Source organism: Centruroides vittatus, unplaced genomic scaffold (assembly GCF_030686945.1).
Source record: "Centruroides vittatus isolate TY-2023 unplaced genomic scaffold, ASM3068694v2 contig_439, whole genome shotgun sequence".
Lineage (NCBI taxonomy): Eukaryota > Metazoa > Arthropoda > Arachnida > Scorpiones > Buthidae > Centruroides > Centruroides vittatus.
Window position 1 is genome coordinate 2,531,636 of NW_027122239.1, and position 25,142 is coordinate 2,556,777.

The window sequence follows — 25,142 nt, forward strand, 5'->3', positions numbered from 1 at the left end:
TGTAATTTTTAAAATTAATTTTTATATTGATGATTCAGGCGAACAGAACGGTTATAATATCCCAGAAGTCATCCCATTCCCAGATCTACAGTGGTGGCTCTCGGAAGAGGGAATGAATTTTCTTTTATTGACAAAAGATGATAAGGTGCTCCCAGAAATAGCTAGGCGTCTATTGTGTGACGCTTACATGTGCATGTATCAAAGCCCCGATATAATGATGTATCGATAACTCCAACTGACTGTTGTTCGGGAAAAAAGTAAAGAAATGTCGTCCAGTTTATCGGCAAACTCAACGGCGGGCATCCCGGTTACCGGTGACAGCTCAGTTCGAGACGTCCAAATCACGTGTGATAATTTAGATGGGAACATTCCCATATCATCATGTTTGTTTTCAATGGTACAATTTATTTAAATAAGTTTTTTACTATGTGATTTATTGCATTGATTCACTTTCCATAACATGAGCTTCTGTAGTCACCATCCACTTTAAAATTTGAAAAAATAGCAAATGTTTGACTCTGATTTGCAAAAATGCTACTTAATCTTAAAACGAAAAAAAATCAAATAGCAAAATATTTGGTTTGCACTCTATTTATTACAATAAAGTAAACACTCAAGTACATAGAATTAAATAGAAGCTTAGCTAAAAAAAAACACTGTAGTTTCATATTATGTATATGATTGGTTACAAATATTATACATATATATTATATATATATATATAAAAAAAGGTTGTTGTGTTGTATAAAGTTTTGTTGGAAAATAGTGTTAATTTTTAAAACTGACTTGTTTTAAAATTGAATTTATACATTCCTTTTGAAAAGAAAAAAAGAAATTCAATTCTTAGCAACATCATGAAGATCATCTTTTTCATGTTGATAAATAAATAGAATAAAATGATTCACTGTAAAATCTATATATAAAAGAATCAAGAATTAAATTCACTTACAAAAATTATTGAATTATAATTGTGTAATTTATTTAAGAATCAACAAGTCAAAATAGATACATTAACGTACAAAGGTGTTATTTTCCACAATTAAAACTATTATTTAAAACAGAAAATACAAATGGAATGCAACAATCTAAGACATCAATGATATTTTGTACTCTGTTCATGTTAACAGCTTACAGCAAATTGTACAACATAGAGAAGCAATATATAAAATTCATGGATATCGAAATAGGTGAGGATAATGATTGTTAAAATAGGCACTAATTAAAATGTCTCCGAATTGGTTTGTCTTACTGAGATTTTAAATATTCGAAGGAGGAGTGTTCGACACAACTTGTGCAGTTTGGTGAGATCAAACAATGCCTCGGAAGGCTGACTAAATTGCAGATTTGATAATTATAAACATTATTTTCATGATGGAAAAAAAAAGCTTGAAACAAAAGCAGAAAATTTGTATTTTATTATATTCTTCTAATAAATTCTGCTGATTATTATATAAATATATTAAAACATATAAACAATCCATTACAAATAATATTTCTATGTATCAGATAAATGATTTTTACATTATGAATAAATATTTGAATGTTTATGATAAATTTTTAAATGTATAGTAATATGAAATCAAACCTAACATTTTAGAGTATAGATTAGTATGTTAAATAAATTGCATAGAGTTAGTTAGTTTTCTGAGATTATTTAAAATTAAAATTCTTAAGTAGTGTTAACTTATTTTTCATTTTATGAAAAATCTTTTAAATCTAATTCTCTATATCAGTGTTTCTGAACCACTAAGCAAAGGACCAGCATAAAACTGAAATTATCATTTCCACTTTATTTGAAAGATAAGTCTAAAGCAATCTAATTTCAGTATATTTTTCTTGAAGATAAATTATATCCTTATTATTGGGCTAGTCGTGCAATATCTAAAGTAAAAATTTACAAAAGTTTGCTGGTCTCAGACAAAGGTTTAGAAACATTGTTCTATACAATTAGTGTATATGTATACATAGATATGCGATAATATGACTGTTTTTTCAATTTTAAATAACTATTAACAAAAAATCTAATTACTAAAATTTGATTAAAAATAAATTTAATACATTTTGGCATTTTTAATGCTTAAAATTTTAAAATGTCTTTTGATTAAAATGTGAAATAGTATATTTTTTTTTTTTTGGTAGAAACTAATATTAAACTTTTTTTCTAAGAAAATAAAGTTTAAAAACAGATTGAAATACTCTATACAATGATATTATGATACTATACAATGAATGCTGAAAATCAATATGTAGAGAGAGAGCTTGGATCAGAATCAAATGCAATTCTTCAGTATACTAATGCCATTTGTTCCCTGTTAAATATAATTAAACATTATTACATTATTTTTATATTATTAATAATTTACTATAATTCAAAGTTATTAACTTAGGAGGCATGTCTGTTTCTTCATCCATATCCATACTTAATTCTTGTCCAATTCCAGAATCAGTTCCACAGTATTCCATGCTATTCAAACTATTAGTGAATTAATTTAGTCAGACATTTATTTTACAAAATTTCATTATAATAAAAAATATTCTCTTACCTAACAGCTCTGCAAGTAAAAAATACTATTCGTTTTAATTTTTTATTGTAGAAAAAGTAATTAAAAGACCACAAGCATCCATCTTCTCCATATGGATCTGAATCCAAATCAGGATTGTAACTGCAATTTAAATTTTAATTTTAATTATCGTTAAAATAAAGCAAAGCTTTGGTGAAAAGCAAGACGCTTTCGATTAATTTACACTGACCTGTATATGTCACATTCGGACAGGCAAATTTCGCTGTCTACGGCAGCCCAGAGCTGGTGTCTCAGTGCACTGTAGGATTGATTAGCTGTAGCAAACAGATTGCTGTCAATTGAATTCATTGCCCACTGAGAAAAGTGATAAAAATAAATATTAATCTATTAACTTTCTTTTTTAAACTTTCTTTAAAGAAATTTAATTGAAGTGTTTACTATTAAATAGTCTGTTTCCCTATAAAAAAAAATTAATTCTTTAAAATAAATATTTACAATATCAAACCCAAATCTCAATACAATACATTAAAATAACTGCAGTAATAAATTTACTGAAAATTAGATATATTTTGAAATATCTTCTCACAAAACTTGATTACCTTTAAGTTTTGGCAAGGAATTTATTTTCTTTGACCCAATTGGAAAAATTTGTGACTAGTACTGAGAAAATAATAATAATTATTTTTGATTTTATTGAATGAAATATTTAACTCAAATATGTTTTTCAATTCTTTGGTTTACAGAAAAATTTCTGATGCACTGTATGTAAGCAATTCCAATCCTGTGTAAACATCAATGTAGCTCAAATGCATTATTGTGGTTCAGTGGAGCAGTTCGAGTACCTGAGGTACTAGAACTGCTCCCAACTCACACAATTAGGCAGTCTACTGTTTACTCGGCACTCAGCCGAACAAACACAACCTGCTAGAACAAATATTTTTATTTTACCTTTAGCTTTGTCTTCCATAAAAAAATTTTTATGATAAAAAACAAGTAACTAATTTAAAAATAGGCAACTCTAGCAATAATTTTGTCTGATAACGATAAAATGAAACTAAAATTCACAGGCATATTTTGCCACTCTGTTTTGCATATGGATATTCCCATCCTGAAACAGAGGACGTGTATCAGGTAACATCTCTCCAAAGTTACAGGTAAAGTGAAAATAAGTTTGCATTTATTTCATCCATTTATTAGTGTTTAGGTTTTTTTTGTGATTTATGCAAGCTAGGCTTGTAAATTTCTTGCTAAAATGTTTTTAATCCATTTCAGATCCCAAAAATGCATACTTTTGAGATCTGAAATGGATTAATTTAACTTAGATTATTCCTTACGGGAAAAATTTGTTCGGTACCCAAACAAATTAAGGATTGAGTATCAAAATACTACTACTCTAATATCGTACATCAATATTTAAATCATCTTGAGCATTTTTATTTCCAAACAGTCAAATAAAACTAATTTAATTTGATCACAAATCTTCCACAACATAAGTTTATATTGCTTGTTTAAGGAAACAGATTCTATTGTTTTGATTATTCATTTTAGAAATGAAATAAAGTTTGAGAATATAAACTATTAAAATTATGTCTTAATATTATTATTTGATGGACTACAGTGCATTCATAGCACATCTGTAAATGATAGTATGCAACCTACTCATTCTTTGATAAGCTGAAGATGACTCAAAAACACTAAAGTTTTAGAATTGGTTTACTTAAACAAATGTAAATAAATAATGAAAACAGAATGCTATTTTGATTAATTTGGTAAAAAATTATGATGATTCTTAATGTGATATATAATGAAATATTTTTTTTCAAAATTTATTTCTTAAAGGACAAATTATTATTAAATTTTCATTAGATTATATGTTAGCAAATTCAAAAATATAAGCTGATATAATTTGTATGGAATTTTGTTACTGTATGTTTTGTTGATTTTGAGAATATTAATCAATTATAAACTTCCCAAATGATGGTTATTAATTCAATGCTTTGATATTTAAAAGTTTAAAATGAGAAAAATCTATGAAACAAATATTAAATTATTCATCAATGTTGAAATAATAATATTTTCTGGAAGCAAGAAAAAATTTAAGCAATTTATTGTTGTTACTCTTTTATATGCTATTAGGCTGGATTCAAAACAAAAATGAATTAACAAAATGGAATAAATAGTTTTCAAATTTATAATAATTACAGATGTAATTGAAGATTAGCTTTTCAAACCTTGAATAGAAAGTTTCGTGTTGTCAATTTTGGCCTTATTTAATCCTATTAACTTTTCACAATACAGAGGAATGGCAACTTTATTTTGCCTGTGATTTATATTCCATTAACCTAGAAGAAATATGCTGAAAAACTGGTAATACTCTAGAATTTTTAAAAATTATCACTGGATTGCAGTGAAGTCTTCCAGATTGAAGCCTAATAAAATCAATCTTTATCAAGAAATATTCATAAATAGAATAAATAAATATTCATTCACTTAGAATCTAAAAATTGAAAATTATAATGTAATCTCATTTCTTCTAAGATAAATACAGTAAAACCTGGCTATGGCAACCACCCACGGTTCCTTCAAAAAGTGGTCTTTTAGACAGGTGGTGCTGTAATACCGTATTTCCGTACGTACTTTGCGCACTTTTTAGCCATTTCTACTAAGCAAAACTCGGTGAGAAAAAAATAAGGTAATTTTTTCAACGATAGAGCTACAGTGGGACTGTATTTTATTCTTATCCGATAACTCGATTTACAGGAGTGTTGTGATTTTATAAGACAGATTTTAATACAAATATTTTAAAGATTAATACAATATTCGCATTTTCTCGATTATAATGCACACTTTCTTTCCTCCGACTTAATTAATTCAACTTGGTTCTTTTCGTTCGCTTCTCAGTTACGTGTATTACGTTATCGATATACAAGCGCGTCGTTTCCCATCACTGGTTTTCGTTAGTTTAATCTTACTGTATTTTTTTTAATAAAGTTAAGAAAATATTAAATAAAAATATTTTAAGTACAATAAGAAAAATTATTAATTAATAATAAAACGATTTTATTATGTTTTCTCATATTTTTTTGATTCCGTGATTGTCAATCGCGGAATCAAAAAAGGAAGGTTGCCTGACAGTTAAACTTTGCTGCTAATTGCCGTTGTGATAAACCATTTTCATTTTCTCTGATAACTTTAACACGATCTTCTAACGACAGCACTTCGCATTTCTTTCGTTTTTAGGACAATTTCGAACAAAGTGAAATGAATTTCCTTTGTTGCTAGACTAATTCATTAACACCTGCACCTAATTTCAAGGGTGGGACAAGTGCCCGAGTGGGTTTGAACAATAGTTTAGACCAGGGATGGGCAACCTTTTTCTACGTAAGGGCCGCATTTCAAAACTTTTGAACTGATGCGGGCCGCACACAAGAGAAAAGAGGGGGAACTGTCGGTAAATCACAATTCTTTATTCATATATAATTATAAATTAGCATAGGTATACTTAATATACCTTCTGGCACCGATCTAAACGTAATATATCGGAAATATTTGTTTAAATATCAGTCACTGCTAGTTTTAAATTAGTTTCACTGTGTCTGTTAGCCAGTTTCTTGTTTTAATTTTTACTAAATTCATTGCGAAAAAACTTTTCACAAATATAAGTTGTAGAAAATAACGTTTGAATTTTTGTCAAATATCTCATTAAGCTGGGAAATTGATATATTTATTCATACTTTATGCCACGCGGGCCGCAAAAAATATTACTGCGGGCTGCATGTGGCCCGAGGGCCGCGGGTTGCCCATCCCTGGTTTAGACTATATATATTCGCGGAAGTGGTCGCTTATTACAGTTGTATACTGTTTCCGACCAAAAATCTATGCCCGCGGTCACGTTACACAGGTGGTCGTTTAATACGGGTAACTTATACGAAGACTCTATGTATAAACTATTTCGTGCCAGAAATTTTTGCCCATTTTGACAGGTGCCTGTCGAATGCAGGTGGTCACCTAAGCAGTTTTCACTGTATTTAAATTCCAATTGTTAATTTTATATTTAAACATTTTTTCTTTTCACATTTATTATAAATATGTAACTGATACTTTTAACATAATTGTTTTTTTATTACCAAACATAATTACAGTTTGTTTTATATAATTTTATCAAAAAATCAAATATAAAACTTTTTTCAAACAAAAACATTATATATATATATATATATTACAGTGGAACCTCGCTTAACGAACACCTCACACAACGAGTATTTCGCATAACGATCAAAACAAATTGTAAAAATTAGCCTTGCTTAACGCGTGATGAGGAGAGGGGAAGTCCTGAACTGTGTGCATGCGGCATGCTTCATTAGTCTGTGTTTAGCACTTGTTCCGCTAGCATCTTTGTGTCGCTTGTGATCACATATTTTTCCAAACTTGTGTTCACACATATTACTTATAACGGGCTATAGTTGTTGATGTTTATATAATAAATACGCCAAACGATATGCCAAATTCTTGGGTCGTTAAATTTAATGACCGATTCCAAATTAAATTTTGGAAATGTCTGCATTAAAATTAGCTATTTATTTTTATAATTATTAAATTTAATACGAGATGGAAACATAACTGCCTACCTCCAGTCAAATTAATTAATTTCTAATATTTAATTATAGCCTTTACATAACCCAAGAATTTGGCATATCGTTTGGAGTGTTTATCAAACATATTTGATTTTCTTTTTGTTTCTGCACATCAAATTCTCATTCCATGATGGTTCATTCTGCGCTAGAAGAAAAGATGGTGATGATTCACGCTCCTTAACCGTGTATATTGTACAATTTTTTTAAATAAATGTTATACATAAAACATTTGAGCATTTTTTCGGCATGGAACGCTTTATCGTATTTTACATTAATTTCTATGGGAAAAATTGTTTCGCTTAACGAGTGCGATTCTGGAACGAATTGTGCTCTTTAAGCGAGGTTCCACTGTATATATAATTATGTTGTGTACCATATCTAGAACAGTAGTCAAATAATTTAGCCTATAAATTTTTATCAATTCTATGAATTAATATTTTCCTATCAAAAAGGGATTATGTTCGTATAGGATATATGTAAGTGTATAAAATTATTATTAAGTAAACTTGAAATTTAAATAACAATTTTAATGTTAATTTTACAAAAAATGAAAATTTTGATTTGTTTTTTCCAAAAAGTTTAAAAGATTTTATTATTTAAAATGCAGAAAAGCCATTTTGCAAAGAAAAAATTATTTATTCAGATATGTGAAAAAAAAATTACAAAAACTTTTGAATTAAAGTTATTTTTCTACTTTCTATCTACAAAATGTAAATGCAGATAGAAAATAGAAAGCTGCACATTTTCAAATGGAATAAATTTTTAAAAATCTACTAATGTGAAGATTACAATCCTTAAAACACTTATCAGGTATTAGTTTGTCAACTGCAACAGAATTTTACAATTTTCTTCTATACAAAACTAACTGACAAATAGTCAATGAAAAGAGAAAATTTTATCTTCTAACTCTAGTATAGTCTACTGAATTGTTATTGCTAAAACAGTTGCACAGAAAGTTTCTTTGATATTTTATGATGATGATGACACGAAGAAAGTCAAATTAATATCAACTTTATTTTGGAAACAATCGGTACCATTTCAAGTAGTATAATTTTTATTTTATAAAATTAAACAAATCCAATTATTATAACAACTTTTGAAAAAAGTCTTTTTATAAATGGATCAAACTTTATATACATGTATGTGTATTTAAGTGGTATTTCTTTAGATGAAAAATTTAAGTTTATGAAAAACTGCCCAACAACATAAATCAATAGATTCATAATATGCAATAAAATTTCAAAAAGTAATTGGTTATGAATTCAATCATCTTATTGATAAATATTTTGAAAATATGTAACAGTTTATAATTCAAATGAAGTACTGGTATCCTTCGTATAACACGGCAGTTACATTCCGAAAAAGTGCCGTGTTATGCAAATCCATGCTTTACAAAACAAGGGATTAATGAAAAACATAGGTTAGGTTCCAAAAGTTAAAAAAGTATACTTTTCTTTTCATTACTAACAGAAATATGTTTAATAAAGCAATCAATAAATAGCTAGCACATCATAATTAAAAGTACTGTATTATGCATTAATATCAGTTAAACAAGGGTGCTTCTTTTTACAAAATTTCATTGTCATCTGAGCTTTTTCGTTGGTCTTGATCAGAAATATCAGCAACATTTTTATATTTCATATTTTTGTCATAAAAATATGTTATAGCGGGTAGTGTTTGGTCGAATACTGAGTGACTTTTTCCAGAATTTGTGTTCAAGTACCGTGATACTACCGTATTCCGTTCCTCATTTTACGAATATTTTATGTTAGCTCTCTAGATTTGTTAAAGTGAAATGATTATATTAAAAACTAGGAGTTCCTCTTCTGGTTAACTTCAATCCAATTTCAGTGTTTCATGTCATTTTTCTTTGTAAACCATATTACATAAGATAAAAAATAACAAAAAAAAATTTTTTTTACTTATTAGAACAATGTTTATTTTTATATTATTATTATTTTGCTTTACATTATTTTAGATTAAAATAATGCAGAGCAAATTAACTGGTTTTTAAGCAGATTTATGAATGTTTGATTTTAGTGCTGTCTTGATAAATGACTAAGAATGAGTCATCAAGGATTAAATTTTGATACTTCATAAAACAAAATATTTTGCTTTATGGTAATGTTTTGATGCCTCTTTACAGGTCAAAATAATAAAATCACAATATATAGTATAAGTAGATGCAAAGTTTATGTATTACTAAAATTTATAGTAATTGTGGATAAACATTATTTAAAACTTTGTATAAATCTGAATGGCTGATTGTATTAAATATTTTCCAGTTCTAAAATTAAATTTCTAAAAACATTTGAAAGATTGAAAAAAAATTTTTTTCAAGATACTAAAAGCTAACCAATAACTAAACACCTTTATCTTTAGTTAAAATCAAATATATTTATCTTTAAGTTATTTTGACAAATGAAAAACTCAAAGAAGAAATGATTGTTTCTTTCTGTATAATAGATAATGTCTTGACAGGGAAGGAATGAAAAACAGCAATGCTATCATAAGTATGTTTGTTTTAAGCTTGATAATAACACTTCTGCTCAACTCATATCTGTTAATAAACTTAGTGACATGAACTATCAATTAAAGATTTATAATAATGCAATCAATACAAAATAATCAAATTTTATATAAAAATATTGTTTTCAGAAATATTAAACCTTCCAGAATTTTAAAACTAATAAATTCTGATGAAAACTATGGGGAGAAAAGTTATTTGTGCTATATCGTTATGTTTAATAACACATATTGACAGAGAAATTCCTAACTGCTTGAGTTAAACTAAGATAAAAACAGATAGAAACAAAAAAAAAAAATTTGCAAAAACTCTAAAACATCTCAGAACTGATTTCATTATTGTAATACTGTCTCACTTTAAACCATCAAGATTTTCTTAAATTTATTAGCCATACTTGTGTTATGATGGGACTGATACAACTGCAATACTTATTCTGAAAATATTAAAATTTAACTTTTATTCCCTTCAATATACTCCCAATATAATTTAACAATTATTCCCTTCTTACCAGCTGCTTTTCTGCCAATGCCTCTGGTAGGTTTACCGTTTTATCTGCTATACCAATTCAAATTTTGTTCTTTTTAGTAAGCTTTTCATTTTAGGGAACAAGAAGAAATCACATGAAGTTAAATCAAGCAAGTAGAGTGGATGTTCAAATACTGTTGACTAAAAACTGCCTTACAGAAAATGCATTTAAGTGGCACATTGTCACGATGGAGAAGCTTATCATTCTATAAATTTACTCTCCTTTTTCTAGCTCTTTTCCTCAACATAATCAGAATTTCTTTGCAGTATTGCTGGTTGACTATTTGTTTCACTTTTGTCCAACATTTTCTCTGTTGTTAATGTACTCATTCTTTAATGTCGTCATCATTTTCTTGACTTTCACTAAACCTCTTCTCCATCTTTCCTGCAAATCCCCTTCAACTTTTGGAAAGCTTCAGTTTGATCTTTACTTAACTTTATAATGATCTTGATATTAGATTTCCAAGAGCACAGAATATCATCATATATTTGGTATGAAATCATTTATGGCAGTAAAGATCAGCTCCATTATTTAATAGCTATATCATATATAAACAAACAAAATTGTTCTCATCTTAATTATCATAGTAAAATGTATCAATATCAATACAATCACTCAAATGAATAAAAAAATTATACAGTAAAACACCCATCATAAAATGTTTTATTAACTATTTGAAGCGTGCAATGCCATAAGGTTGTAAATGCCAAAAAACAAATTTTTCAGGAGAGAGAAAAAACACTTTTTCTAATGAACAAACTTTAATCAAATGCTAGAAAAATTATTTTAACAATTTATAGTTTGGAATAAAACATTGGGTTTAATTTCAAACACCTACGAATAATAGTAAGGAAACAAAAAAAGTTTAAAAACAGGGTTAGAGCCATAACATTGTAAATGCCAAAATTGTGCAAGTGCATAAAGTTGTAAATGCCAAAAACGATTGCAGTCATAAAATTAATGTTTCTACAGCTGAAAAACAGTTTTGAATACCAAAAAATTACATTTAAATTATTAAACACAATTTACAAATTCAATATCAATTTTAACATTAAAAACTGACAATAATCTATTAATGACTTGAACTGGGCTGTAATCTTTATCAATAAGGTATTAATTTAGTGTAATAAAAGTTAAAACGTATTTAAAAACTTCAAATTTGAAAGATTAATGGAAGTCCAAATATCATTTTGAAATATCAAATAATAAAGTGACAGGTTAACTATTAATAAACTGGCATTTAGTTATCCGGTTCTGCTAGCATCTCCTTGAAATAGGTTTGTGCTATTGGATTTAAAAATGGTATCATTTTACCAATGTCAGGTTTCTTCTTTTGAGGAATCCCAAAATGGGAGCAAGCAAGAGGAAGTGGAAGATTTTTGAAATCTTCAATGCTAACTCCATCTTTCAGCACATTAAGCCCAGTGCACCATCTTGCTGCTTTACCTCCATCTTTAGCAATCATAACTTTACCAAAGTTATTTGATGAGAGTCTAATTTGGGATGCTGTTGAGATTCCCAGGTCTTTTGTATCCAAAAATGCGTGGGCAATCGATTTAAAGTCATGAAATTTCTCAAATACGATGCAGGTAAAAGGGTTTTTGGTCCCTGCACTTTTAATGATGTCCACAAGATCCTTTAGTGTGTAGGTTTTGCATTTTTTCCTCCGTTTTTCAATTAGAGCAAAGTCTCGATCACAGCTGAGAAATGTGTGACCCTTTACAGGGTATTTATGTGTTATTTCTGAAAATACATTATTGGCCAATAACACCAGATACATGGCTATCACATATTGATTTTTGTTTTGACCAACACAATTGTCTGTCCACAAAGTCAGCTTCTTTCGGTCACCAATAGCAGCCTCAGTAGTAATATAATGGTATATACAGGATGATATTTCCAAAGACCCTCTTCCTCCAAAATTCTCACTCCACAAACACATGCATCCTTTCTCTTTAATTGAATCGTGAATTCCAAGGTTGTAGCATGCCAATTGTTGAGCGTAATACATTTCAGTGTGTGTTAATTGTGGTATATACATTTGCTGCTGCAAGTCAAAAGATATAACATACAAATCTGAGGTCTTTTCATCTTTTTAAATTTCAAATTTTTTGATAATAAGTAGAAGTGAATCCACATATGCAATAAAGAAACCAACCAATGTTTTTGTGGAAATTGAGTTATTGTGATATTCTGAATCAGAATTTTATGGTTTTTCTATTTTGCATAAATAAACTGAAAGAATTTTCCTACAACACCATCACACCATCTAGTAATTCTTGGAACCAACCAAAAAAAAATTCACAAAATGAGGTTAATGGTGAACTGGACTTTGTTGTAGAAGAAGCTGTAGTATGAGATTTTACTGCTGGAATATTCCCCCCCCTTACTAAGAAAAACACTGTTAGAATATGTTTACACAAATAACAAACTTTTGTTATAACAACATTTTTTTCTTTTTAGCAAAAAAAAATATATCATTTTTAACAGTCAATTCAGAGTGGAATTTTAAAACATTTATTTTATGTTTTTAAATATACCACTTATGTTACTTTTTTATTTTTCTTCTTAAATTATTTTTATATAATTAATAGTAATATTTTTTAATAATAATAATTAACAATTTTGTTGACTTTTTGAGAACTTGAAAATCTGAAAAATAATAATAAAAAATCACTTAGTTTCAAGTTTTTTTTCTAATCTGATAAAATGCATGTTCTGTTTAAACTTTTTGTACAGTTTTCTTCAAAGGAAAGTGTTGCAAGTTTTTTATTGTCCTCACCAAATTTAAATGTTGATTCTTGCAAGTTTAGGTAATGTTGGTTGGTTCTTTATTGCATATGTAGTCTAACTGTACTTTTGTATAGAATATTTTTAATTTTAACAAAATTTTCAAAAAATCAACAAAGTACAATAGACTGCTTAGTGTGATCACTGGTAATGTTATGATTATTATTGATATTATTGACATGCTAACTCTAATAATTATAAAATGTAACTTTAACAATAATGTTATTTATGTTTTTATATTCTTTTTACTTCTTTTTAAATATCAGAATTTTCACTAATTATACTACTAAATGTTATCAGTGTAGGTAAGTCCAAAAGTAATTACAATATTTGATTTTACTGCACATGAGCTTGTCAAATATTTAATTTTTTAAATTAATAATTTATTGCATTAAATTTAGTAACAGTAAAAAATTAGTTTATTTTAACAGCATTATCAGTAGTTGATTGGAAGAAATTCTGAATTTCTTTAAAAAAAAAGAAACAATTGTAAAATTAATCAAAAATAAAATTAGATAATTTATATAATTTTTACTGATTTCTTAACATATTAATATAATTATTATTGAAATAAATGTACTCACTTTGCTATTCAAAACTTTAATACACAATTCAATACCAAAACAGTGCTACTTTATACAAAACTTTTAACATTTTCAGCCTAATTAATAGGTCATCTTAAGGAAATTGAACTCCAGTGAGCAGAATGTTTAGATGAAAGCATTTAAATCAGGACTGGATGCATAGATAAGATTGTTTACCATTTTTTTATTTTATTTGAACTGATTCAAATGCATTCATCTAAACATTCTACTTGCAGGAGTTCAATTTCCTGAAGATGACCTATCACTTATGCTGATAACATTAGGAATTTTAAATAAAGTATTGCTGTTTTGGTTTTGAATTGTGTATTAAAGTAACTATTATTATTTAACATTTATAGTAAATAAAGTTAAAATTAGTGTATTCATTTTATTTAGATCATTAATCTAACAATTGCAGACAATTTTTTGTCTGTATTCATAATCTAAAATTACAGTTTGGTAACTAATTATATTATTTTAAATTTCTGATATTGTTTAAATTATAAATGCATGATGTAATTAAATTAAAAGTTTATTTTTTATTGTGTACATAAATATTAATATCCAAATAATGATATAGCAAAAATTTTCAAAAACAGTTATTTAATTTTCATATTTAATTAAAATATATTTTAAGATCAGAGTTATTTTTAAAAATATAATTGACAAGATACATACAGTTAAACTTGGTTCTTTGCTGAATTCTTCACTTTTAGCCTGACTGAAATCATAATCTGGGTGGAAAGATGCATTAAGTGTTGCAATCAAATAGAATAGAGTTTTTCGACTTATGGTATCACACAAAGGCCCGTGACCTTCACCATCATCACTTTGACTATGGCTGTAAAAAATAAATTATTGAAAAACAATTTTATATTAAAAAATAACTTTGTTTTAGCATTCTATATATGAAATTAATATAAATCTGATATTTAAACATAAAATTACAGTGAAGATAATTTTGAGTTACGTTAATCATTTAATATAGTTTATAATACCAATAAACCTTTATAATCAAACCAGCAAATAAAGTTTTTAATATACTTTGACAAGTGCTTTCAATCCTAATTTAATATATTTTATAATATGGCAAAAAATATACCCTGTTTATAGGTACAAAAACTAACAATTGTGAATGTATAGTTCAGTATTGTCATCAATAATCATTCATATTATCTTTCCCTTAAAATTACATAGACTAATTTTACCTGTAATTTTTACTTGGACTGTGGATATTCAATACACACTGAGGAGGAGAGAGTGCTTGCAAATCATGAGGACTAGTACCAGCTTCAGCATTCATTGTTTTAAATAATCTTTTATCTCCTCCAGCCATTTTACAGGAATAACTTTCAATTCTATAAAATTAGATTTGAAAATATTATTTTCAAGTTCAAAAATTTATGACACACAATCTTTAAATTTTATTGTGTGTATATTTTTTATCCACTTATAAAGTTTAATTAAAAACAAATGCTTTAAGATATAATGATGCTAGTAATATGAATATTAAATGTGAAAATTAAAAGATTTTCAGGCTATACTAATTAGATTTAAATTCATTTATAGTTATTGGTAAAAATTTTTATAGATTTAAAATTAATTATTTATAAGAATTAAAATATTATATTAAAGAGAGATAATAAATTATAATAAGTAAAGGAATAACTTAGAAAATGTTTTATTCATTTATGAATATTTTGAATGAATAAAACATTTTCTAAGTTACTCTTTTAATTATATTAAAAAAAACATAAATTTTAAAAAACAAGTTAAACAAGTTATTATTTTTTAAAAAAAATTCATGTAAATGGAAATACAGAATTTATTTTATTTTATTTTTAAAATAACAAATTAATAATATAAATGATCTTATAACTGTTTCTTTAATAATTTAAAAAAAAAAATTACTTCAAAAATGATCATAAATGTAAAGAATCTAATCAATTAAATTCATTGATCTTACATCATGCATACTATATATAAACATACATTTGCAAAGAAATTACTTACATCATAATATTCACTTACATCAGTTTATTCTTACAGTATATCATATCATTTATGATGAAACAACAATTATGAATAATCAAATAATTATGGGGAAAAAGTAAAGCATAAAATTTTTAAATTTTTGAACAGTGTTCTAAAAAATGTTAAACAATACATTTTTTTTAATTAGAAAACAAATGTTGTTATATCATAAAATTTAGAAATTATTTTAATAAAAGAAATAAAATTTTGAAAAAAATTAGAAAATTTTCCTTTTATTAAATACCAGTTTTAATTTATTGCTTTAGAACTCGTTAATTGATAAATGATATTATTATAAAATGAGTATAATTTTTCAAAAGAAAATTATAATCTTTAAGAAAAAAGCACCAAAATTTTATCATTGTAATACTGTCTTTACTAAAAATAGCTTCAGACTAAAAATGAAGCAACTACATGTACACTGTTTAACTAATACAGATTCTATTCACAAATAATTACAAAGAAAAAATTACATTCCTACTTAGAAAATTGTAAAAAAAATATCTACTCAATACAACTATGTTGCAATACTTCCTACAATAAAATGTAGGACAGGACATAAAATATTTCATAAGGAAAAGTTAAAAATATTGAAATCAATATTAATATTTTATGAATATTAAAAAATATATTGATTGAACTATTTTAAAATTATCATAATTATTATTTTTGAAATAAAATTAAAGAATATAATAATGTATCACTTTAAAATTTGCAGTTTCACATTTCTATTGACATCAATTCTAAAAATGTCAGACAGTGCAAGTAAATACAGTTTGTTACTTGAATAGGTGACCTTCATTTCTCCTTCAGGCATAGTTTATAAAAAAATAAAATAAAATTTTTTCATATAATTGCTTTTTTCTCTCTTTCTTAATCTTTTTTTTAAAGGTCGATTAAAAAACTAATAAACTGAATCTTTTAGGATTAGATTAGTTTATTTTTGATATTCTTTCTGATTTTTAAATTATGATAACAATAGTGACTTCACAATATACTGTATATTGTATACAGAATAGATAATGAACTATTATATTAATAATTGCCAGTTTATAAATATTAATTAATTACAAATAAAGATATTTAAACTGCTTGATATTTTTATGGTTACAATTAAAATTTTCTTGTAATAAAATATAGTATTATAAGATAATTATAATTAAATAATGAATTGCTAAAATTATGTTATATGTACTGATTAGATAATTTTTATAACTACTAAAATATTTTTATGTTATAATTTGATTATAATTACAGGCAATGCTTTAAAAAAATCTTATATAGTAGTTTAATAGAGTTGTTTCATTTATGCAAAATATTTATTTAAATATATATATCAATTGTTTACTGTATTATTGCATAAAAAGTTAACAATGTAAAGTGAATTATATTCATTATCTTTAACAAAAATATAATCTAAAAATTTTTATGTTATTAATTAATCAATCTTATGAAACTAAAAATCACAAAATTAATTAATTTTATCATCTTTTGTAATTATGTAAAAGAAAAAAACCCTTATTTCAACAGTTTTAAAACATTTTTATTACAAGTCTAATAAATACATTTGAATATAGTTCATAAATCAAAATGCTAAATACTAAATGCTAAATATTTTTTTTTAAAGACAAAAATAAAATATTTGATTCTTTAAATTTCTGTAATTTTTAATCAATTTAGGAAACAAAATGATTTTCAATAACTAGTTTATGAAATATTTTAAACTTAAATTTATTTATTTGAAATTAACATTTAATTTTAGAAAGTACTCATAATTTCATTTTATGTTGATTAGAAAATTTAAATTGAAAGTAAATTAATACATAAATCAGTTTACTATGTTAAAATATAAAAGATAAAATATTTAATTTGGATATTTAATTAATTAAAATAGTACTACTATTTACAAGAAAGAAAATGCGTAATGTAGAACATAAAATTTAAGAAACTAAAAATATTAAAATCATTAAATCTAAAACAGCAGACTTAATATTTTAATCAAAATAAAGAATAACTTAATATTTTTATAAATTGCCTAAGATTGATATAAACTTTTCTAATTTTTCTTAATATTTTGTATTTTTTTAAATAAATATATAAAAATTATTTATTAAATGTAAATAACATCGGCCATGTACTTTTTATTAATTTTTTACTTTTATATTTTTTATTTCAAAAATAGATACAATAAAATATAAAAATTCTAATGGAAAGTTTATTTAATAATTAAAATACTACAAACATTAAATCCAACAGGAAGTTTAGTTAAATAAAGTATTTTTTAATGTACAGGTATCCCTCATAAAACACAGTTCAAAATTTGGGAAATCCTCCATATAAAATTTCACAACTTCTAAGTGCAAATTCTTTTATTATACATATTTTTTTATTCAAGTAAGCATGCATGTTATCTCAAATTTGTCCATTGATTTTAGATTATTGAAATTTTCATTTTGTTTTGTACCTATTGTCAGGTTTACTTTAATGAAAACTGATAGTGCAATTTTTTCTTCCTTGTCCTAGCTCTCCTATCAACCAGTGTCATTGTTATTGCTTTCAGGTTTTAGCATTTGAGACTGTCATTGTGTGCTGTTTTTATAGATTAATCTTCATATTTAGTAAAGTTTATTTAAATATTTTTAGGTAAGTGTTATTAACTTTTTTAATCATAAGTAAGTAATCATTCATAAAAATGACAAATGAAATACAGTGGTATCTCGGGATTCAAACTGTTCCCGACTTGAACAATTCTGTATTTGAACACAAATTTGTAAAAAGAATCACTTCATACTCAACTGAACAAATGTGACCCACTAGAACAAATTTTCAATTAATAACATATTTTTATTTTGTCATCCATGAAAATTTTTATGGTAAAAATAAAAAAAAAAAGAAGACGTTGCTGATATTTCTGATTAAGATCAACAAAAACGCTCAGATGACGACGATACTTTGTAAAAAGAAAACATCTCATTTAACTAAAATTAATATTAATGCATAATACAGTACTTTTAATTTTTATTGCTTTAATAAACATATTTCTCTTAGTAACAAAAATAATAGTATACTTTTGTTAACTTTTGGAACCTAACCCTATGTTTTGCTTGATATATATAGCACAGGTTGTGAAAATGAGTAGTTACATGCTAACTACTGTGTTATATGAGGGATACCTGTATATTTCAATACCAAACAATCAACTAAATTTTTATTAGACTATATTAAGACTAATTAATAATCCAAAACAGAAATGTAGCTATTGTAGTAGGGTTAATCTACTATCTTGTGATAAATAAATTAATTTTAATTTAGAATACTCTGAAAGAGAAGAATCAGCCCAGAGTGGGACTTAAACCTGCAAGTCTTGCTTGTCATGCAGTTTCATTGCCAGTTATGGTAGTGTAACTGGCCATGCAACTGATATGATGGTTAAAGAATGTTCATGCTCATTTTGCTAGTTTGAAAGCTTATGTGTCTATTGTAAGAACTTTCTATGAAAGAAAGTTCTTTTAGTTTACACATTTCACATTCATATTTAACTTTGGACTTTTCTTACAGTATTTACAAACTTATTTTTATTCTTCCATTACAGAATTGCACTTCTTTTAGATTTAATTTTATTCCATCTATAATTACTTTCAAATTAATCTGTATTTCATTTTATGGTTTTGAAAATAAATCATATTAAATTTAATATTTTTAATAGAAATTCCCTGCATATTAATAATCTGAACTGTTCTTATGCATTTTAAAGAAATTAAATTAAAATTACATTGATATGTAAATCATAATTTTTATATAGGCCTATTCAAAAACTTCCTTTTTAGTGCTGTGGAATGATTATAAATGCTTTTTATATATAAAAAAGAAAAAACAAATTCAAATATATCTATTTACGTACACTTATACTACTTAACAAAGATTCACACTAAAGAATTTTAATTTTACAACTTGTTAATTTGTATTTCAAATTATATTTAGCAATTTAGGGGAAAAATATCTGTACTTTCATATTTTTTTCATTATTGAATTGATATAAAATAACATCAAAATTTTCTAAATAAAATTTAATGTATAAACAACAATCACAAAAATTTATTTACTGATTTTAAACCTATCAGCATTTTAGTTTCTATATTTATTTTAAATGTATCCAAAAAAATATTAATAATTATTCCATCCTACTTTTAAATTATGTTAAGCTATTTTTCAAGAAAATGTCAATGTAAGGACATGTATCCTGAAAATATGCACAAATTTCAAAGTTATTTGAAATTCATTGTATATAATTTTAACATAAGTTTTTTGGGCACAGATAAATTGTTTAACATTCAGATGAAATGATCAGGACTGCAATTGGCTGCAATTCAAACTTTAGTCTTAACCTGTACCATTAGCCTCCAGAAGTGATCAACTTTGAATTGGCAAAGTTTGATTGTGATCCTGTCATCCAACTACTTCACAGACCCAACTTCCCAACCATTTTCGTGAACTTTTTGCTTTAGTTAGCTTCATGAGAGATGTATCAAATTCTATAATGGTCCAACTTGGCAATGTTGTCATGAGCCTAATAGCCATGTTTGTCTAGAAGACATATCCTTGGTCAGGGTAGTAGTTCTTTAGGAAGGGTAATAGAAGAATGCATTTGTTGCCATAGACTTTTTTGGTGATGGAGAGCTACAATGATGCAATAAAAGCCTGCAAACATATCTTTTGATTGAATGCCAGCCAAACCAGAAGCTTTAGTGAAAACTTCAGGAAGCATTCTTTGGTAAAATGATGATTGTTACCAGCACATTTACTTCTGTCAAAAGTGAAATAGGATTTGTCATTCATAACCACATCAAGATTGATGTCGTCAAGAATCCATCATACAGCTTCTGCAGAAGTTTTTTGCTCTAACCTTGAGGTTGTGTGATGCTATGTACTGTATGCTGTGGAACTCCATTGCAGAGCAATATTTAACTGTATGATTTACCGTTTACCATTGTGATTTTTCAGTATAAAATCTGTGAATTACATTTCTCTGATTGACTTTATTTAATCCTTCTATTTTTAAAATTAAAGGTTATTTACGTAAACTTTTTTGATAAATGGAATCAAGAACATCTCAAAGAATGTATGCTATCTCGTGTGCATGTGCAATTATTTGAAATTATTGGAAAACGCTATTGAAATTTGTGAATATTTTTAGGATATAGATTATACAGACCTATAATAGTAAATGCTATACATTATCTGATGATAATTTTGAACATCAAACTTTTTCTAATTATTTCACATTTAAATTTAATATCTTCCATGTAGATGAATTTCAAATACCATTTAACAGTAGTAGTGCATAAGCAAATGGAAAAAGTTTATAACTTTTAAATATGATATTAGAGATACTAAAATTATGCATTTTGTTTTAATTAACAATATGTTAAGTAAATAAATAATATAAAACATTACAGTATATGATCATTCTTTACAATTTTGACCTTGACATGTTTTCCAGTTAACAGGTTAAGCTTCAATTAGATTATTATTATAAAATAATCTGTCTTTTAAGACTTTCTGTAATAAATTTATAAAACAGAAATTTCATGTTTAAGTACTAAAGTCACCTAATTTAAGAAAGAACAGAGTATAGCATATATGATACTTAATTTTTATATCATCTATAATCAAGATATAAAAATTGCAGAAATCTCTAAATAACTTTTGAATATTTTTGTTACAAAAATTGCTTTTTAAATTATTTATTATTGTCAAATATAAATTAACATGCTCTTCATACAAAATACATATATATTTGTTGAGAATTTAAGGACAATTTAAATTTAGAAGATCAGAATACATATCAATTAGATTCTAATTGATATGTATTCTAATCTTTCTAATGCTCAAAAATTTATAAGTTTTGTAAAACATAAATAAGCTGGTTCTATAGGATCTAAATAACAATTTAATATGTTTATATCTGTCAAAAATAAGATTTTTAACAAAAATCTTTATTAAAGCATAACTTTTTAAAATTATCTAATGTTTTAAATATTTTTATATTCTTACATAAAAATTTATAAAACTTTATGAAATAATTATAAGGTGAAATACCATGATATGAGCTAGAAACTAAAATTTTGATGTAGTTCATTATTATAACCTGAATGCTAGCCTTAAGAATAATATATTTATGTTTTAGAACCAGATTGCAGAAAAATAAGCCAAAGGATCCTGAATGTTTTAGTATATTATAATATTTCTTATTATGAAATCTATTCTTGTTGATAAAATTAAAAACTTTTAAAAACCTTTCACAGTATTGTATACAATAGAGAACCATTCTCTATCATATACAACACTGTGAAAGGTTTTTAGTCTGTGTCAGTGTGTTATGCACTACAGTGTTATTAGAAGAAGCCGTTTATTGTGTTAAGAACTTTTGTTTATTATATTTAGATTTCAAGATATCATTGGTTCTATGAAGATGAAAAATAAAATTCTATTGATTTTCACCTTTAAATTATGGTATTTTATTGTAAAACTTGTTTCCAAACTTAATGATCTCATTTATCTATCTTAAGATAGAAGCATTTGAGATTATATATTAATTTTTTCATATTTTGTTAATAACTTTTCTTCCTTACTAAAATTACAATGATAAAATCTATACTGGACTATTTTATATATTTGCTAAGAATCAAATTACATTTAGATCCACCCTGAACAAATTTTCAAGTCAAAAGATCATATAACAATTTAAAATTAAACTACAGAATATATATATATTCTGTAGTTTCATTTCTTTCATTCATATATTTATAATTTTTGTGATATAACAGAAAAAAGTTCAATACTTAAAATTATTCATTATTGAATTACTGTATGCTTTATTAAATCTTAAATAATTACAATATTATAAATATTTTCAGTAAAAGTATCTTGGATATTAAAACTATTTGTTAGAAACAATACACACAAAAGAATATATTTATGGCAATGCATTATGTATATATAAGTATAGTATATACCAGGGATGGCAAACCTTTTTGAGTCCGCGTGCCATATTGTAAGCATACTTAGCTTTAAAGAATGCGTGCCAAAGTCTTAGACTTCGAATAATGATATTTAAAGAAATTAAACGAATACGCTTTAATTTGAATAAATGTAAAAAATCTGATCAGGTGATAAACAGAAAGGATGATTGAAAAGGACAGAAATCATATGATACATTACGTGCCAGATGATTTCTCTTACGTGCCACTTTGGCACGTGTGTCATAGGTTCGCAACCCCTGGTATATACAATGAGATTCATGCAACTATTTTAAATTTGATACTTGTAGAAACTCTTAGTATCTTTTACTAATATATATTTATTAAATAAATTTATAATAGTAATCTCAGATATTTTATGTAATAGAAAATACAAAATAAATATTGTTATATGATTTAAGATAAAAATACTTTCATATGAGACATTTCCAAGCATAAAATATAGAACTTTTGAAATGATTTGATACTTGTAAATGTAATATTCAAACTATTTCAATTTCAAAAACAAATATAATAAAAACATTAATTATCAATTTTTATAATAAAAAGTTTTAAAAAATAAATCATATTTAAATGTCATCTTAGATTGATCTATGTAATGCCATAATGAATAATACATATATTTAGTTTGCACATCCACTTGAAGTAAAACTAGAGTTTTCACTGATTTTATTGCAACTTGAACACAAACTATATGGTGTATTTTCTCGGACACATTTGAATGATTTTATTGCATTTATATTTTCAGATAATAATGTATTGACTCAAAAATAATTAATGAATCTAATGCAAATTAAAGCAATTACAAAACTAGTAGAAATCATTATTATTACTTTTTAAAAAATGCTTATACAAGTTTGAAATATTATTTTGCCAAATGTTTTCAAAAACAAAAAATGAAGTACTGCCATTCGACACACCACAAATATCATCACATATTTCGAATAAAATCTGACAAACGGAGGTACTATACTATTTTTTTTAATAAAAATATGCTCAAAGCAAAGGTGCATACATGGTTGCAGTAACAGGTATTTTAAGTCAGATATTGAAATAGTAAAACAGTGTACAGCTGAGTCCCGTACAACATGGGGGATATGTTATGCATTATTGTGTTATCGAAACCTACATTATCACACAATTTATGCAAGTTTAACCCTAGGCCTAAAAGTTGGAAATAAAAAAAAACCGAATACCTCTGAATGACAAAATTGAATTTTGCATATGTACTAATCACGTGTTGTACGGGAGTTACTGTACATTATAATGTGCATCAGGTCTGAAGGAGTTTTGATTTCAGTTTCAATATAGGCCTATCTCTTATATTATTGAAAGAGATATTGCATAAAAACTAAAGATACTTTTCCGTTAACTGGGTGCTAGTCATTTTTACTACTATTTTTAACAAAATCGATATTTTATTTTGTAATTCACACATGTTTAATATTACAATGAATATGTTTATACACATGTTTATAAGGTTTATCTGTAAAAAATGTGAAATTAAACATCATTTTTTCTAAAACTGGATTGAAAATTGAATGGCGCCCAGTTAACGGAAAAGTACCAGACAAAACTATATGCACTTCAACACAAAACAGCATTGTAATTGCAAATAAATATAAATTACATAATTACATTATTACACCATACAAAATATAAAAAATTATGCTGCAAAATTTTACCATATAAAAATACTTAATTAAATAACAACTTACCTGCCAATAATTTTACAATCACCAGTTTCAAAGCACAGGGCAGAATTAATAGCTTCGAATCGACTACTTTCCAGGAGTTTCATGGTTTTTTGTTGTTTTTTTTTAAATAAAAATTGATACTTAAAAAAGAAAAGTTTATTTCTCCAATACGAAAAGTTTATAATATTATAAAGTTCTTGAGAATACTTCTTGGATGTGTCAAAATTTTTCTATTTCTTTTCCAGACTTTGGGAAATGATAAAAATGAATCTGAAAACATCAAAGATGTCAGCAGACGACATAAACAGCTGATCATTAGGATTGGCACCTCAATACTTCTTATATAAACAAAATAATTAAATGACTCGACGTAAAAACAATGCAATTTCACTTTAACACTTGTTTTTTCAATACAAATGATAACAATACGGAAGACGTTATTACAATTAAAACTTGACACTGCTTCGCCCTTTTAAGCCTAGTCTAAAAATACAGACGAGAGAGATTTTTAAGTTTAAAAATTGATTAAAAAAACACTTTCGATCGTTCGAAATTATTTCAAATTAACGTTATTTATAACTTACAGTTCACATTTAGTTAAGATAATACACGAAATTTTATCCAATTTTACTTGTTTTGATTGCCAAACGATCTTCTGTCACCTTGTTGACTCTGTCACTCTCAAACCGTAAACAAACGATTCGAAAAAGTACGTTAATATTTTAAAAAGACGAAATGGCGATTAAAAATAATTTAATACGTTTAAATTTTTATTATTATTAAATAAA

The 25,142-nt window shown here is 25.7% G+C and overlaps 2 protein-coding genes across 4 annotated transcripts in view; one reads left to right on the forward strand and one right to left on the reverse strand.

Moving 5' to 3' along the window:
* The window catches only part of CYLD (ubiquitin carboxyl-terminal hydrolase CYLD), a 42,582-nt gene extending 41,625 nt beyond the window's left edge, over positions 1-957 (forward strand). For both annotated transcript variants that reach the window (XM_067272472.1, XM_067272471.1), the window contains exon 17: positions 39-957. In XM_067272472.1, coding sequence (XP_067128573.1) covers positions 39-229 — 191 coding nt within the window. In that variant the 3' untranslated portion in view covers positions 230-957. The remainder of the gene's footprint in view (positions 1-38) is intronic.
* Positions 955-25,063, reverse strand: Maf1 (repressor of RNA polymerase III transcription Maf1). 2 transcript variants are annotated; one of them, XM_067272483.1, is made up of 8 exons: positions 24,939-25,058; positions 24,376-24,837; positions 14,792-14,941; positions 14,262-14,424; positions 2,752-2,876; positions 2,544-2,663; positions 2,384-2,473; positions 955-2,309 (listed from the first exon to the last, which is right to left on the reverse strand). In XM_067272483.1, the coding sequence occupies exons 2-8, from the start codon at positions 24,456-24,458 to the stop codon at positions 2,285-2,287; spliced, it is 756 nt and encodes a 251-aa protein (XP_067128584.1). In that variant the 5' UTR covers positions 24,459-24,837; positions 24,939-25,058; the 3' UTR covers positions 955-2,284. The 2 variants fall into 2 exon arrangements, with proteins under 2 accessions (XP_067128584.1, XP_067128583.1); XM_067272482.1 differs by having other exon boundaries at positions 24,376-25,063.
* Positions 25,064-25,142: the final 79 nt, after the last annotated feature.